This window comes from Berghia stephanieae, chromosome 4 (genome assembly GCF_034508935.2).
Source record: "Berghia stephanieae isolate SIO BIC M18660-M18661 chromosome 4, UCSD_Bste_1.3, whole genome shotgun sequence".
Lineage (NCBI taxonomy): Eukaryota > Metazoa > Mollusca > Gastropoda > Nudibranchia > Aeolidiidae > Berghia > Berghia stephanieae.
In genome coordinates this window covers 33,510,708-33,526,701 of record NC_088363.1, presented here as the reverse complement: position 1 = coordinate 33,526,701, position 15,994 = coordinate 33,510,708, and the positions used below count along the sequence as shown (strand labels likewise).

At 34.8% G+C, this 15,994-nt stretch overlaps 1 protein-coding gene across 3 annotated transcripts in view; it reads left to right on the top strand.

Annotated features, from left to right (window-relative positions):
• The window catches only part of LOC144970455 (phosphatidylinositol 4,5-bisphosphate 3-kinase catalytic subunit alpha isoform-like), a 35,742-nt gene that overhangs the window by 12,722 nt on the left and 7,026 nt on the right, over nucleotides 1-15,994 (top strand). For all 3 annotated transcript variants that reach the window (XM_078910119.1, XM_078910121.1, XM_078910120.1), the window contains exons 8-20: nucleotides 382-500; nucleotides 1,395-1,580; nucleotides 2,609-2,744; nucleotides 3,385-3,524; nucleotides 4,981-5,087; nucleotides 6,274-6,355; nucleotides 7,330-7,494; nucleotides 8,698-8,801; nucleotides 9,279-9,438; nucleotides 11,088-11,197; nucleotides 12,568-12,689; nucleotides 14,307-14,385; nucleotides 15,696-15,863. In XM_078910119.1, the coding sequence (XP_078766245.1) occupies nucleotides 382-500; nucleotides 1,395-1,580; nucleotides 2,609-2,744; nucleotides 3,385-3,524; nucleotides 4,981-5,087; nucleotides 6,274-6,355; nucleotides 7,330-7,494; nucleotides 8,698-8,801; nucleotides 9,279-9,438; nucleotides 11,088-11,197; nucleotides 12,568-12,689; nucleotides 14,307-14,385; nucleotides 15,696-15,863 (1,678 nt within the window). The remainder of the gene's footprint in view (nucleotides 1-381; nucleotides 501-1,394; nucleotides 1,581-2,608; nucleotides 2,745-3,384; nucleotides 3,525-4,980; nucleotides 5,088-6,273; nucleotides 6,356-7,329; nucleotides 7,495-8,697; nucleotides 8,802-9,278; nucleotides 9,439-11,087; nucleotides 11,198-12,567; nucleotides 12,690-14,306; nucleotides 14,386-15,695; nucleotides 15,864-15,994) is intronic.

The following is a 15,994-nucleotide window of genomic DNA, read 5'->3' as shown; positions in this document are numbered from 1 at the left end:
ATGCAGTTTAAAAGAGGCTTTAAGGCAATCGATCAAAATATTTCTCCTTTTTGACTTTTTGTTACCATTTTTTAAGACTGTTTAGGATAGATTACAAAACTGTATTTAGCTCATAGACATAGAAATTGCTTTCTGCAACTATATCTTTTCTAGGTTTTAAAATAATATCCGTCTGCTACACTTGTCTCAAATATTGTATTATTCCTTGGACCAAAAAATGGTATTTAGCTCTGATGTCACTTACGCATTTTCAACATAGTGAGACATTTAGAATTCTGTTTGAATTAACTAAATAATTTTATCAATGGGAGTCACTTCTGTATGATTGACATTTCTTGCTGAATTAATTCCAGGGTTTTGACTTTTTCTCTCCACCACTAGGTATTCAAGCCTTGGCTGAAATCAACAGCCTGCCTACTCTGCTCACGTGGGACGTCCAGGCAGCTTTAAGAATCAAAATAAACTGTGCTACTTATGTCAACATCAAAGAATTTGGGAAAGTATGTAGACAAATCGGGTAATCTGGGCAATGCAGACACCAATATTTCAATTTAAAATGAAAATGATCAGAATTACAATTTTCAATTTTGTTTGGATTTGATATTTTGTTTTTCTTGTACAATTTATAAAACAAACAAAAAGGAAACAATGAAAGTATTTTAAAAAGAAGCTTAAATGTCATGATTTATATTGTTGACTTAAAATTCACTTTCTGTTACTAGTAGATTAAAAAAAAAAATTGATTGCAATATTTTCTGTTCATTGGCTCAAATGACCTCAGTTTATCTTTATTCTATATTTACGTTACTGAAAATCTTTTTACCTGCTATTTAAACAATCATAAACGTTTTGTCTTACACTTGAAATTGAATACACGCATCGACTTGTGTTTTACCACTTCACTACGCGCAACTTTAGTGTATGAATATATTTTTCACACATCGGGTAGTAACACATATCTTGAATGTGTTCACCATTATCAGAATGATGACCACCTTGATACAGTGGTAACGAGCATTCATTCATATTCGTCACTGTCTTTTTTTAGAAATATTTAAATCCGGAATTGCGTGGGTATGCACCATATTACTTTTTGTTGTTTTATGGTTTCTACATTTCTAAATTGTTATAACAAATAATGAAGGTGCAAAAGCATGTGGCGAGGGAAGATGTTTTTTTTTTCTTTCTATTTAAAAAAACAAAACAAAAACAAAACATTTTTTAATAGTGTGCACATACATTTTCACAGTAATAAGAAGTATTCTCAAATATTAATAGCATTTCTCTGCGTCTTCTAACATATCTTTCAAGTTATCCCTGTTTTAATATAACCTGATCTTTGCTCATTTTACAGATGATAGAAATATTGAAAAACCTGCTGCCTGTCATTTCAGATCTATGTTCGAGCTTGCATCTACCATGGAACAGAGGCGCTATGTGAGGCCAAAACCACTAAGCTGGTGGATTCATCCAATCCAAGGTGGGCTGAATGGATGGAGTTCCTGCAAATCCCCAACTTGCCACAATCTTCCCGTCTCTGCATTTCTATCTGCTCAGAATCAAAGAAGAAAAATAGGAAGGTATTTGTTGTTGGTTCAAATCCTTAATGAACTGTACCATCATGTACTTTGGAACCAGATTATATCACTTTAATCTCCTAGTTAGACTTACTTCATTCATTTTCGTCACATTCGTCCCTGAATATTCTGTTCTTTAAGTGAATGCTCATTAAGATAAAAATAGAAAGAAGGTTTATTGACCACAGGTAATGGTTTTATGACTGTAACAGTGATAATGTTTGCTAACTTTTTGGTTTGGGGAATTAAAGTGTTGGGGATTGAAAGAGTGGGGGGGGGGGGGGGGGGGGGGGGGGTTCAAACATAATGTAAGTTATGCGCATTTAATTTATAGGCTATTTCGTTGTTTTTACAATGATTAATTTTCTCTAAATGTTTCTGTTACCTTAGCAGGCCTCTTGGAACCAAATTTCCATTCCATACAATAGAGGTTGCCTGTTTGTACAAGAACTTTTATAATATTTATCACTGCCAATTCATTCACTCCTGGGTCAAGTGAAGTAATATGTGTAAACTAACTCACCCAATGATGCAATGCTTTTGCCAGAGTTTTGTAAAGGTTTTTACCCATTTCGTAACTGATCATGCCCTGCTGATTAGGCATAGCCATTGACATTTCTCACTTACTCTGTAATAAAACTTTCATCTTGAATTCTGCTCATAACCTATGGCAAACGTTTGAATTGACTTATATAATATGCAGATTCTATATAAATTGATAATTCATTATACGCTATTGCCTGATGTCCAATGTTGGCAAGAATGTTGTTTTAATTTACCTCACCTATGAATAGATTAAGATGACTCCTAACTTGACACATATTCCTAAAATTGATACTTCTGTGTTTTGTCATTTTCCAGCAGAACAATCTAAACACATATAAATGCATAACCCTCTGTTTTGATGAAATTTAAAGGCACTTTGAATTTGAAAATATTAAGAATATATATTTAGCTTTGTGTATTTGTTTTGAGGTTTAGGATTATTAAAAGAGAAAAAAATGTAACAGTGTGCATTATTATCTCTGTAGGTCCAATATGCCTTAGCCTGGGGCAACCTTCAACTGTTTGACTTCAACAAGCGACATCTGACGGATAAGTCGAGTCTTCATATGTGGTCAATGCCCAAAGGCATGGATGACCTTTTGAACCCTATTGGCATCCCAGGTGGGGCAAACAATACTGTTACATTTTAAGATATTGACATGAAATGCAGTTCAGCCAAGCATAGCAAGCTGAGAAGGGGATAGCACAATTTAAAAAAGGAATTTCTTTTAACCCTTATCTAATGTTATTATATCTGCTTCCTCCAGGAGAACAATAACAGCATTGCTTTCGAGGCCCCAGTCGCAATGTTGTTACTGCTCTCTTGTTGAAAACAGTTAAATAATGAAAGAAATTTGGATTAAATCTGACTTGCCGTTAAAGGGGTATTAAAAAAATAGCATAGTAGAAATGTTTTCGAGTTATAATGAAAGGAATCTTGCCCTCATGTGTTTTTAAAATTCTAAATTGTTCTCTGCGCATAGTTGCATTGCTATTGAGATATCGTTTGGAATTCCAAAAAAGCAATTGTGTCTGAATAATATTTTAGATGTTGTTTAAAAGATTTTGTCAATCAGTGTTAAAATTTCTACAACAAATCTTTACCATGATATTAAATATTTTAAAAAACAAACAAACTTTGCTGCAGTATTTTAAAAAATGCATTTTTACTTTGTTCCAGTGTATGTGGTGCTTAATTGTAGCTGTTATTTTTATTTCTATTTTGAAAGACTGATAATTGATTGTTTTTGTATGTTGAAAGGATCAAACCCCAGTAAAGATGGACCATGCCTGGAGATTGAATTTGATCGCTTTACTCATCCACTTAGTTATCCACCCGACAGCCACTTTGAAGTTTTAGGAGAGAAAGTCAACTTGAAGGAAAATCAACAGCAGGTCCTTGTAAGTCTATCTTTGTCTATGTCTAGATTTGTGGCATGGCCCTATTTTTCCCCATGGTGGAATTAATTTTGCTATTCACAGGTTTCTCGTCACAATATGAGCTGTGTGGCTCAGCTTTGCTTCGTACCCGAAAGGTACCGAGTTCAAATATCTGCTTTGTTGTGTGGCCTTGAGGAAGTAACCTCACACTAGCTCAGTTTGCGGTGCTGCACTGTGGCTGATGCCTGGGTTATTCCAGTCTCCCCTTGGAATAGACTCTTAAAGACAAATTTCCCGTATGGGATGAATCAAAGGAATTTTAATTTAATCATTTTTTATTTTAACTTAAAAACAAAATTTTAAAAATATTTTCAAAATTCTGTAGGAACAACTAAATGACAATAAAAATTTCCTAGTGATTCCTACCATCTGAAAAATAAAAGTAGAGAACCACTCTCTTTTTCAAAGCTTATGTGTGCTTCGGATTGTTTTCATTATAATATTTTGAATCGTTGAAAAGTCTGTTTGTTTTTAAAAATATGATCTATGATTATATACTGACTTGACCATACGTTAAGTTGGACTCATGTCAACCGCTTCTTAGTGCCCAAAGAGAGTTCAAAGTAATTCAAGATGAATTATTGACATTAAAAGCCTAATTTTCACCAGAATTATCCAGGTTCTCAATATGATACTTTCTTTCTTTTCTTTGAAATATTTATTGTCAATTTCACTTATAATATTCTACTTTTCTGCTTCTGCATAAAAAATAATCTTTAAAAAAAATTTTAAAAATAAATTAATCATCACTTATCGCAGGGGCTAGTTTAGATTTCTCCACTCTGCATTGTTCGTTATTCGTTATTCGGCTTATGATTTACACCTGAGTTTCTTTAAGATTTGAATAGTTTGCATTTTTAGGAATAAAATTTTTCTACTATTTATATTAATTTGATTTTGGTTTTATCCTTTAAGTTTAATTTCTTATATAATTATAATGCACACAAGAGTTTACTAAGGGGTTTATGCTATATAATTAGCACTTTGAGATGCTTATGTATGTAAGTACTGTATTAACATATTTTATTGTTATTAAGGGTTTTGTGATATTTCTTACTAACTGATTTGAGAAAGAAAGAAATAGAGTGTTTGTATAGCGCAATATCCACTAAACGTGCTCAAAGCATTTGACAAGAGGTCAACAGCCAACAGCACCACTTAACTTGCAGGACAAGATATGACACCGGTTAGGTGATATTACAATTTTTTTTTCCAACAGAGAAAAACGCTGTTAACAACCAGGTACTAATTTTACACACGAGTACAGGGAGAGAATGTGAGTAAAGAGTCTTTTCCAACTATGCACTGCACAGAGCTCGACTCAAACCCAGGACCTTCTGATCTGAAGACGAGTGTCAAACCACTTGATCACATAGCCGCAAAAGGTCTATATACTTCTATACCTTTGATTCCCCAGCCCGTCGTTCCAACAGAAGATGAGATGGTCTGGTTGGAGGAGATTGTGGCCAAAGATCCTCTCTCTGACATATCAGAGCAAGACAAAGCCTTATTATGGAAACTGAGGTAGAATGTAGCCTTATGTGTGGTTGTTGTAAATATCAATATAATGGTCTTTCAGAGAAATTAGGCTTATGGAGGCTGAGTGTGGGTTTTTTTTTCATTTTTTTTCTTCTGATTTCTGTAGCGTTTAATGGGTAGTACCAATTGTTTGCTACCCTTCGGATAAGACTAGTTGGATTTTAAAAACAAAGTTTTGGAGAAATTGTGATTAAAAAAATATTTTGATTTTAGAGTGATAATTTATATGAATAAGAGAATTTCTTTGTTTTTAAAAAAAATTTTTTAGCTGACATGTATTTTTTTTTTTTTTTTTTTCAAGAAAGTTATAATTTTAAAATTTGTTTGTGCCTGTGGCAGTTCTGCTTTACTAATGGAGTTTGATTTTGCTTTTACTGTGCGCGGTTCCTGACCTCCCATAGTAGATAGGGAGGTACTTACTGTGCCTTCTATCCCACTATATATTTGTTTTCCAACATGCTTTCTGTATTTGTCTTGGAATGAGATTACTTGGTTTTGTCCTGGCCCTGGCCTGGATACGCTGACTGTGAGGGAAACAGTCAAATGTATAGTTAAAGTTTTGTGAGATGATATTTTTTATCTTGTAAATCATCTCTCTGTTATGCCTTGTTTTATTTTTGTTTTACTTATATATGATTTGTAAACATTTCAGTGTGTATTCCTCTGAGTCGGGACCTGTGCTTGTGTCAGGATGAGACATTTAGGTGATCTCAAACTAAGTACACTGATAGTTTGCTCTTGGAATCTACATCTGTTCCCTATTTGAACTAATTCCCATTTGTCTTCCTCTTCCTTTGGTACTTTAATTGTAATTCTAGAACTTTTTAATATCCCATTTTCTTCCTTTCTACTGGCGCTGATATGACCTTAATGTGTTGCAAGCACCGTAAAACCCTTAAAAACAATAAAAACATTTTACTTTTATTTCATTTCTTACAAGAGCAATGGCTCTGACTTCATTGGTATACAAGGGGTATTGTGTTACTGCCCTCTTAGGGAAAATTGTTAGGTTGGCTATTATGATTCAGTAAGTATGAGAGAAATTAATTTAAAGAAATTAGTCTGGTCGTCCAAGTGTAGTATGTATTTCTGTTTTATGTTTTGCCCCGGAAAACTCCAGTAAAAAGGCATTTTATTAAAAAATATTTTTGCTTTTTTTTTCTGTTTCCAGGGAAACTTGTATGAAAATTCCAAGCTCTCTCCCCAAACTCCTATCAGCTGTCAAATGGTGGGACAGAGAATGTGTGGCCCAGGTAGGATTATAGTATGGAATGGAGAGAATGAAGGAATATACAACATGAATTGTTTTGGGGGGGGGGGGTTGGGGTTGGGATTGATTTTTCAAAATTTTGTTCATTTTAAAATAAAAATCTTATTGCGTTTTATTTAGAAAGCAATTTTATTGTTAGATTAAAAAAAAAATTATTGTTCCTTTTCATTCAATGGAAAATAAAACACCAGATAATGAAATATATTTTTAATTTTTCTACGCAATAAAGTAATCTTTGAAGGTGATGTGATTTTATCACAAACTAACTCGTGACTTTTATGATTTACATATGAAAAGGTTTAAATACCATTTAATTTTAATTTTTAAGGCTTCTATAATAATAATAGAAAATCGCAAAATGTATAAAGTTGAATAATTGAATTTGTGTAAATACTAGGAAATACCAACCTACCATGACTAGAGATCAAACTTCAGACAATTAATGTTTGAGAATTTATACCCAATCAAGGAAAACAATGCTTTATAATTGAATTTTAAAATTAATTTCATGAAAATGCATACACACTAGGTATAAACCCAACATTGTGGACATTGCGATGTATTGAGTGTATATTGCACAGTTCTCAGGTGTAAAATGAGAACCTGGCCTTGACAGCATTATCTCCGTCCGAAAAATTGTAATATCGCCTAACAGACATCAAGTTTCCTGTTGCTGTTGGCTATGATACTGTTGTAAAGCGCTTTGAGCATGTTTAGTGGATATTGCGCTATATAAAAGCTCTTGAGTTTTGCTGTAATAAAAATTTGTGTGTGTGTGTGTTTGAAGAGAGAGAGAGGTTGTTTTTGTTTTTTTTGTTGTTGTTTTATTTTATTTTTTTTTAGTAAAAAAACATGCAACGTTTGTGCCTCGAATTTGGATAAACCAGCAATAAAATAGAAGATTGTCCTATGATAATCACACTTATTTCTGTATTTTCCACACAACATTTTGTCTAGTTTTACCTCCTGCTGCGTGACTGGCCCATCATCCCGGCTGAGGTGGCCCTAGAGTTGTTGGACTGTTCATTCATGGATCTCCGTGTACGAGAGTTTGCTGTCAGATGTCTGGACAAAGGACTCAAGGACGACAAACTGGCACAGTACCTACTTCAACTGGTCCAGGTATACCTGACTTCATACAAAATTTGAAGCTGCTCACGGGCTATTTATCAATCCAAAGACCGCTTTGTACAGTGCGGCTATGTGGTCTAGTGGTATGGCACTCGCCTTTGGATCAAAAGGTCCTGTGTTCGAGTCCCTCTCTGAATGGCACATAGTTGAGACCCTGGAAAAAGCTCTTTACTGACATTCTGTCACTGTACTCAGGTGACCTTTGCAGCTTGTCACCACCTGAAAAAAAATTGTAATATTGCCGTCGCGTCTGGTTCTACATGTTAAGTGTTGTTGTTGCCTAGGTACCCCTTGTAAAGTGCTTTGAGGAGGTTAAGTAGATATTGTGCTGTATAAAAGCTGAAGTTTTTTGGCTGTATTGTCTTATATTTTCTTACATGCTTTAATTGTAATTCTAGAACTTTTTACTATCCCATTTTCTTCCTTTTTACTGGCGCTGATATGACCTTAATGTGTTGCAATTGCCGTAAAACCCTTAAAAACAAACAAAAACAATTTTTTATATGCTCTCATATATTTGATGGGGTGCATAAGGCATTGAACAATCTCTTGTAGAATCCAAGTTGAAGCTTTCTTTTTTTAAAGATCTTTTGCAAGAAACTCATTTCTTATTACTTGGTTTGTAGTGCTGCACTGTAACTGATACTAGGTTATATCTTTGGTTATATATCTTAAGATTCTGAATTTCATTGATGAAAAGATTTTATGTTAGTAGCATTGTTTTGAGAATGAGCCATTTTAAGAATAGATCAGTCTGTTTCAATTGAAGAGGAATTTGACAATCAGCTTATTGAGGATCCTTTTTACTATCCTCATTTTTAACCCTTAGCAGGAAACTTAACCACTTAACCCTTTTTCTCACTTTTTGATACTACAGTGCAACTGACTCACTCATAAATTATTTCAGCCTTTTTTTTCAATTCAGACAAATATGACAAATCTCCTCCTGCAATTTTTGTTTGCTTCTTTTCATTTCTTTTTGATGTTTTAAAAATTTTTTTAGTATGTGGTCCGTTATGAAATTGCAAACGTGATTGATAGAAGGGGGTTGGCGATATTGATGGCAAATTCAAGACAGCACAGACAACTAGGGCTCTGATATAGTCTTTGGATTTGTCATCCAACTCCCCCCCCTGCTTCATCTCTAGCCTGTGTGGTTGAATGTTCCATGATTTTTATTCTTTCCCCCAACAGGCCATAAAGTATGAGCCATACCATGACAACCCCATCACCAGGTTCCTGTTAAAGAGGTGTCTGCTTAGTCAAAGGATTGGCAATGCTTTCTTCTGGCATCTCAAGTAAATACATAGATAAATATACACATTGATACCGTGCATTTTCATTTTTTTTTTCAAGCAGGCCAGATCGAATCAGATAAAAATTTTGTGAAGTACAAATCACCCAGAAAGCATTTTAAAAAAATTTTTTTTTTTCAATCACTCTCACACAATGTGTCATTACTTTCAGCCAGGTACTCGTTCATACTTGAGTTGGAGTAAAACATCAGAAGAAACCTTTTATTTTCTGATAATTGAACTATCATCCATTTCCTTGGCAACCAGCTCTGAAGTATTTGTGATTGTTTATCATTTGTTTGAAATATACTACACATTTTTAAGAGGGATAGTTTGTTGGGGTTTTTTTTTGTTTTTTTTTTTGCTGCCAAATATAGGAAAAATTTGATAAATTGATTGATTTAACAGGATGATGTGCATTTTTTTATATGTAAACTATTTGACTTTTTATACAGTCGCCCGTTTGCATTTTGTTACCAGGTCTGAGATGCACCAGACATCCATCAAGCTCCGCTTTGGCCTTATTTTGGAGGCGTATTGTCGGGGTTGTGTCCCCTACTTGAAGAATCTGCTACAGCAGGTGGAAGCCTTGGACAAACTGACCAAATTGACAGACATGATCAAATCTGAAATACCGCATGTAAGTTCTGGAACTATATCTAAAATAAATAAAATAAAATTCCCTTTATTCATCTCCAAGGGGAAATTTGCCTTTAGGGTCTATACCAAGGGAAGACTGGAATAACCCAGGTGTCAGCCGCAGAGCAGCGCTGCAAAGTGAGCTAGGGTAAGGGTGACTTGCTCAAGGCCATACAACAGTGCAGTGGCGGGTGATTGAACTCTGTACCTTTGGGTTACGAAGCAAAGACCGTACCACTGAGCCACGCTGCTCCTCAAACTTTCTCTTTACTTTGTCTTAATTTAATTTGCCGAAAGAAACATGCATACATTAAACAAAAAAATGAGATAAGACGAGTACAATAATTGTGAAAGAAACCCATTTCTTGATTTTTCCATAATTTATAGTTATCCAATTTTTTTTATTAATGAGTTTGTATTTTTGGCTAGAATCTATAATAGACTTGGAGAGGGCTTTGTATTATTGCATCAAATTTTCAAAATTGTCAGGAGAAGCCTGCCTCAAATCCTACCTCATCTCTGTCATATCCCTTCTCTTATTGCTTTTTCGTGTTTCCTGCTAAAGTTAGGATTGTCTATTCCCACTAATAATTAAACCATTATGCGGCTATGTGGTCTCGTTTTCAGATCAGAAGGTCTTGTGTTCGAGCCTTGCTCGTTGTATAGTTAAGTGCTTGGAAAAGGTGCTTTACTTGCATTCTCTCACTATACTCAGGTGTAAACGAGTATCTGTTAACAACACCTAACAGGCATCATGTCTTGTTCTACATGTTACGTGTTCCTGTTAATCGGGACCCTTTGTAAAGTGATTTGATCACATTTAGTATATATTGTGCAATATAAAAGCTCAAGTATATATATATATTTTTTTTGCCACATCAAGACAGCACATTTTAAAAAACATTATCGACAATGTTTTTATTTTTTTCAAAATCACATATTGGTATATTGAGATGAACCTAATCTTGCCAATCTGAGAAATTTCTAAGAATTCTTGAAGTTTAAGAAAGGTTTCCTGCTGATACCCATAAAAATTTGATAAGCTGTTTTGTGAAAATGTATGTGGATCGATATGAAAAATTATTTTTTTTAGATGGAACTGTTTGATTCTCTTGAACCATAGAATGGGGAATAATGTTGTCTGATTTATGTCCAAAGTATTGAATTTTATCGTAATAGTTTAGCTCTTGAAACAACAAAATGAAAGAAAATAAAAGGTTTATATTCTGAGGGAAGATATGAAAATATTAGTCACAGATTCATAGCTGCCAACTGTCCTAATAAATTTGGGACTGTCCCAATTTGACAATCTGGAGACAAATTTAAAAAAACAGAACATTAGACTGTTATGTGTATGGAAATGACCCTTGCATGTCCCAGGGTTTTGCTTTTTTGACTAGCAAATTTAAACAAGGAATAGAAAAAAAGCTGTCTAAAATCTAGACTATATTATATAATAGTCCAAACATATTGCTGTTTTGGGTCATGACGCCCATTGTACATGAGGGTGTCCAGATTTAGCTCTTTGAAGAGTTGGCTGCTCTGCATATTGGCTATTGATTTTTAAGTCTTCCCAAATTCAGAAACTCCCATTTTTATTCTTGTTTCTGTCCCAAAAACAACATGGCCGTCTACACCTTTGACTGCCAGGATGAGCACACGTCGTTTGTCCACCATCAACTTCAGCAAGCTGACTACAAAGATGCCTTACAGAATCTGCACAGTCCACTCAACATTGCACACATCCTGGGAGAGATAGAGTAAGGCATTAGAATATTTTTGAAACAATTGTAAGTCTTAATTGTCAAGGCTCATGAATTTCTTTCAAATCACATTTTATCCACTTTTCTACCTTTAAAAAAATAAAATTACCTACTAAATTGTTTATTAAAATATGGTCTAGTGGTATAACACTAGCCTTTAGATTGGAGGGTTTGGGGTTTGAATCCTGCTCTGAAAGGCCCATTGTGGAGTCTTTGAAAAAGGTCCTTCTTTACTCACATTCTTTCACCATGCTCAGGTGTAAAATGAGTATCTGGCGGCTGACAGCATTATCTCTATCGGAAAAACAGGCGTAATGAATCGTCCAACATGTTGAGTGTTGCTGTTGGTTAGGGACCCCTTGTAAAGTGCTATGAGGATGTTTAGTGGATATTGCACTATATGTAAGACATGATATCAAGGGAGAGTGTGTTTTATGAAAATAGTAAGACATGATATAAAGGGAGAGTGTGTTTTATAAAAACAGTAAGACATGATATCAAGGGAGATTGTGTGTTATAAAAATAGTAAGACATGATATCAAGGGAGAGTGTGTTTTATAAAAATAGTAAGACATGATATCAGGGGAGACTGTGTCTTATAAAAATAGTAAGACATGATATCAAGGGAGACTGTGTCTTATAAAAATAGTAAGACATGATATCAAGGGAGACTGTGTCTTATAAAAATAGTAAGACATGATATCAGGTGAGACTGTGTCTTATAAAAATAGTAAGACATGATATCAAGGGAGACTGTGTCTAATAAAAATAGTAAGACATGATATCAAGGGAGAGTGTGTCTTATAAAAATAGTAAGACATGATATCAAGGGAGAGTGTGTCTTATAAAAATAGTAAGACATGATATCAGGGGAGACTGTGTCTTATAAAAATAGTAAGACATGATATCAAGGGAGACTGTGTCTTATAAAAATAGTAAGACATGATATCAAGGGAGAGTGTGTCTTATAAAAATAGTAAGACATGATGTCAAGGGAGAGTGTGTTTTATAAAAATAGTAAGACATCATATCAGAGGAAAGTGAGTATGCCATATAAAAAAAATTATAGAAATCTTATATTCATTCGCTTTTGTGAAAATTGGGAAATGTCTCAACAAGAATGAACCTTGAATATTTAGATATTGATTTTTAAAAAATGAAATTAAAGCAGGCAATGATGCATAAAAGACATGAACAGTGTTAATTATCCAGTGCCAGACTCTGCATTAAAAAGAAATCATCCATTCTTGAACAATAATGCATCATATACTTTTTTCCCCCCAAACTTTTAAATTGAAAGATTATCTGAGTTTAACAATAGTATCAAATATGATTAATTGATGACCTGATTTTGACTGCTTTTGCAGAATGCAGGATTGTTGTGTGAAAACCAGCAAGAAACTTCCCCTTTGGCTGGTGTGGAGTAACCCGGATGCTATGGCTGACATCGGAGACACACACTATAGACTCATGTTCAAGAATGGAGATGGTAGGTAGTGCACACATACTGATTCTTTATGAATGAATGGTGATGAACTCTTGGGGGGGGGGGGGATCTTTTATTCTAGGGGGCAGGAGTTCATTTGCTGTGTCTTCTCTCCCCCTATGTATGTTTTTTGAGTTGCTCTCTGTCTTTGTCTTGGAATAGGATTATTTGGTTTTGTCCTGGCTTTTGCCGGAGTCCTTGGCTGAGGAGGAAACAGTCAAATGTAAAATGTTAGTTTTGGGAGATGATGTTTATTTCCCTTGTAAATCATCTCTCTCTTATCGTTATATATTTGTTATGAACACATCTTGTAAACATTTGAGTGTTCACCTCTTAGTGGGATCCTGTGCTGGTGTCTGGATGACACTTTTAGTTGATCTCAAACTAAGTACATGGATGGTATGCATTTGGAATCTGCATCAGTCAGTATTTGAACCAATCTCCCTTTGTCTTATTTTTTCTTGGATGCTTCAACCTATAATTCTAGAATTTTTTGACTATCCCATTTTCTTGCTTCTTACCAGCACTGGTATAACCTAAACATAAATCAAGCGCCGTAAAACCTTTAACAAAACGAATAGATATAGGAGCAAGTAAGCACTAGGACTGCTTTAAGTTGAAATGACAAAACCCTGTTAAAATAGAAACTTAAGTTTATAGATATTTATACCCTTTTCACCACAATGATCCTCTGCATCTATATACAGTCGCATCTCTCTCATCCTGAACTCCACAATCTGGATACCTCCAGTGTCCGGTCAGGTTGCCTGGGGATGGATGTTATTCTTCTTTATTTGTACACTGTAGGGACTGATTCCACTATCCGGATGTCTCTGTAATCCAGATGAAATACTAGGAACAGATGTGTTTGTATTGAAGAGATGTCTTAAAAGTTGGATACTGATGAATAACAAATGTAAAAACTTAATAACTACCTCCTCTACGGGTTGCCAAAAAGCTTGATTGCAAGACTGCAACTACTCCAAATAAAGCTGCTCGGATTGTTACCAAATAAAACCAGTTAGAACAAATCACTCCAGTCTTGCGGTTGTTGCATTGGCTTCCCGTGGAGAAGCGGATTGCTTACAAACTTGTCTGTTACTATTTTAAATACATCCATGGCACTGCTCCCAACTACTTGTCATCTCTTCTTTCTATCTACAATCCGAATCGCTCTCTCCACTCATCTACTTCCCTGTACTTGAACCTAAGTAGAATTTTTCACGATGTGCTTTCGTACATTCTGCTCCCTCTGTTTGGAACGCTGTTTCAGCAGACACCAGACACCGTAATTCTCTGTCCTCCTTGTCTTCCTTTAAAGCCTCTTTGAAGACAGAGTACTTCCTTTCAGTTTTCTGCATATATCTTAATGCATATCAGATAATTAGTATGCTTTAAGCTCCCCTGTGAAAAAAAATTGGGTTCTTACACTACACGAGATTCTCACAGGGCACCTCAGAATTTTTTGGATTGGTGACCAGACCGGGATTTTTTGTTTCATATTCATATCTACTTCTTGGCTTTAAATCAAAGTGATCTGGCGGAAGCATTACTGTGACATGGCAGGAACACATCACGATATTATTCTGTGTCGCTTCTCCACCCCTATCCTTCTACCAGATTTGAGACAAGACATGTTGACTCTACAGATCATCAGATTGATGGACAGTATCTGGAAGAGCGAGGGGCTAGATCTCAGGTTGGTTTATCTGACTTTCTTGGATGCCAAAAATTTAGAAGAAACTTTGCTGAGTGGCAATATACTACCGTGTTAAAAAAAATTTGAGCTTTTTATTATATAGCTTACTATCCTTTTAAACATGCTCAAAGCGCTTTACAAGGGATCTGTAGTCAACAGCAACACTTAACATTTAGGAGGAGACATTAGGCCTGTAAGGCAATATTACATTTTTCCGACAGAGTTAACGCTGTTAACGGCCAGGTACTCATTTTACACCTGAGTACAGTGAGAGAACGTGAGTAAAGAGCCTTTTCCAGGGACTTAACTATGTCCCACTCAGAGTGGGACTTGAACCCTGGACCTTTCAATCCGAAGTTGAGTGTCATATCACTAGACCACATAGCTATCTAAGTATAATTGATGGTAAAGTAGAATTTATAGATAACAGTAATGAAGCATCCCTTTGCATTCAATTTTTAAAATATTTCTATTTTTTTCTCTAAGTTTACTTGCTTGAGTTTTCTATTTAAAAAAGAATTAAATCACTCAACCATGCCCTATCTTCTCACTAGCTAAATCTGAAAGAAACAAGGCATTTACAGTTTTATTAAACTACAATTATCATGTCAAAATTAAAGATAGAAGCTCTCATAGTGTGCATGTTATTCTTTACAGGAACGTTTAACTATTGATGGGATGAAAGTAATCACATTCATATTCATCTGGTCTTGTGTCATCTTAATTCCCAACACAACATGCTTTCTAAAATGTAGATTCCATTCAACAACCTTCGGAAGAAACACCTTTCTATTGATGCTATGCATTTAGGTTAAATACTCAAAACATCAGCCAGCCAGATATACACACAAAACTATGTGTTTCCTTAAAACATTTATAATCTGATTGATAGAATTTAGTGATAACCTATCATTAAAATGGCTGTCTAAAAACAAAACTAAAGAACTGAGTGACTTCAAGTTCGTTCCTTCTGTAGACCTAGTTGAATTGAAACCACAGTATGTCTGTTTAGAATTACCTGTTTGATCATTTAAATGGAAAAGTTCATATCAATAATTTAAGTATCGACTTGTTAGATCATTTAATGGAAAAGTTCATATCAATAATTTAAGTATCGAATGAAGGTTTGTGCATACAGAGATGGTGTTAGTTTTGAGTGAATTTTTGTTTTGCAAGTATTATCTCAAGACTTGTGTCATGTAATCCTAGGATTTACTCACACATTCTCTCTACATATGCTTGTTTTCAAGTAATGTGATTTTATTATCTTAAAAACTTTTAATTTATTAATTTTTTTTTTGAAACATAAGGATGATTCCCTATGGCTGCTTGTCAACTGGGAAAGATGTTGGCCTGATAGAAATTGTCAACAATGCCAAAACCATCACGGCCATCCAGTCTCAGGGTGGAGCCCTGGCGTCTATTCAGATTGATTCATCTCAGCTCCATAAATGGATCAAAGAGAAAAATCCTGAAAGGTTTGTGAATTGAGTACAAACGTGTGTAGGAAAGGTGCCACATAAAGCAGTAAAGAAAAATACAAGAAAAAACCTATCCCAAAAAATCAGTCTACCTTGACTTGGGATCGAAACTCAACAATCGGGAGCCT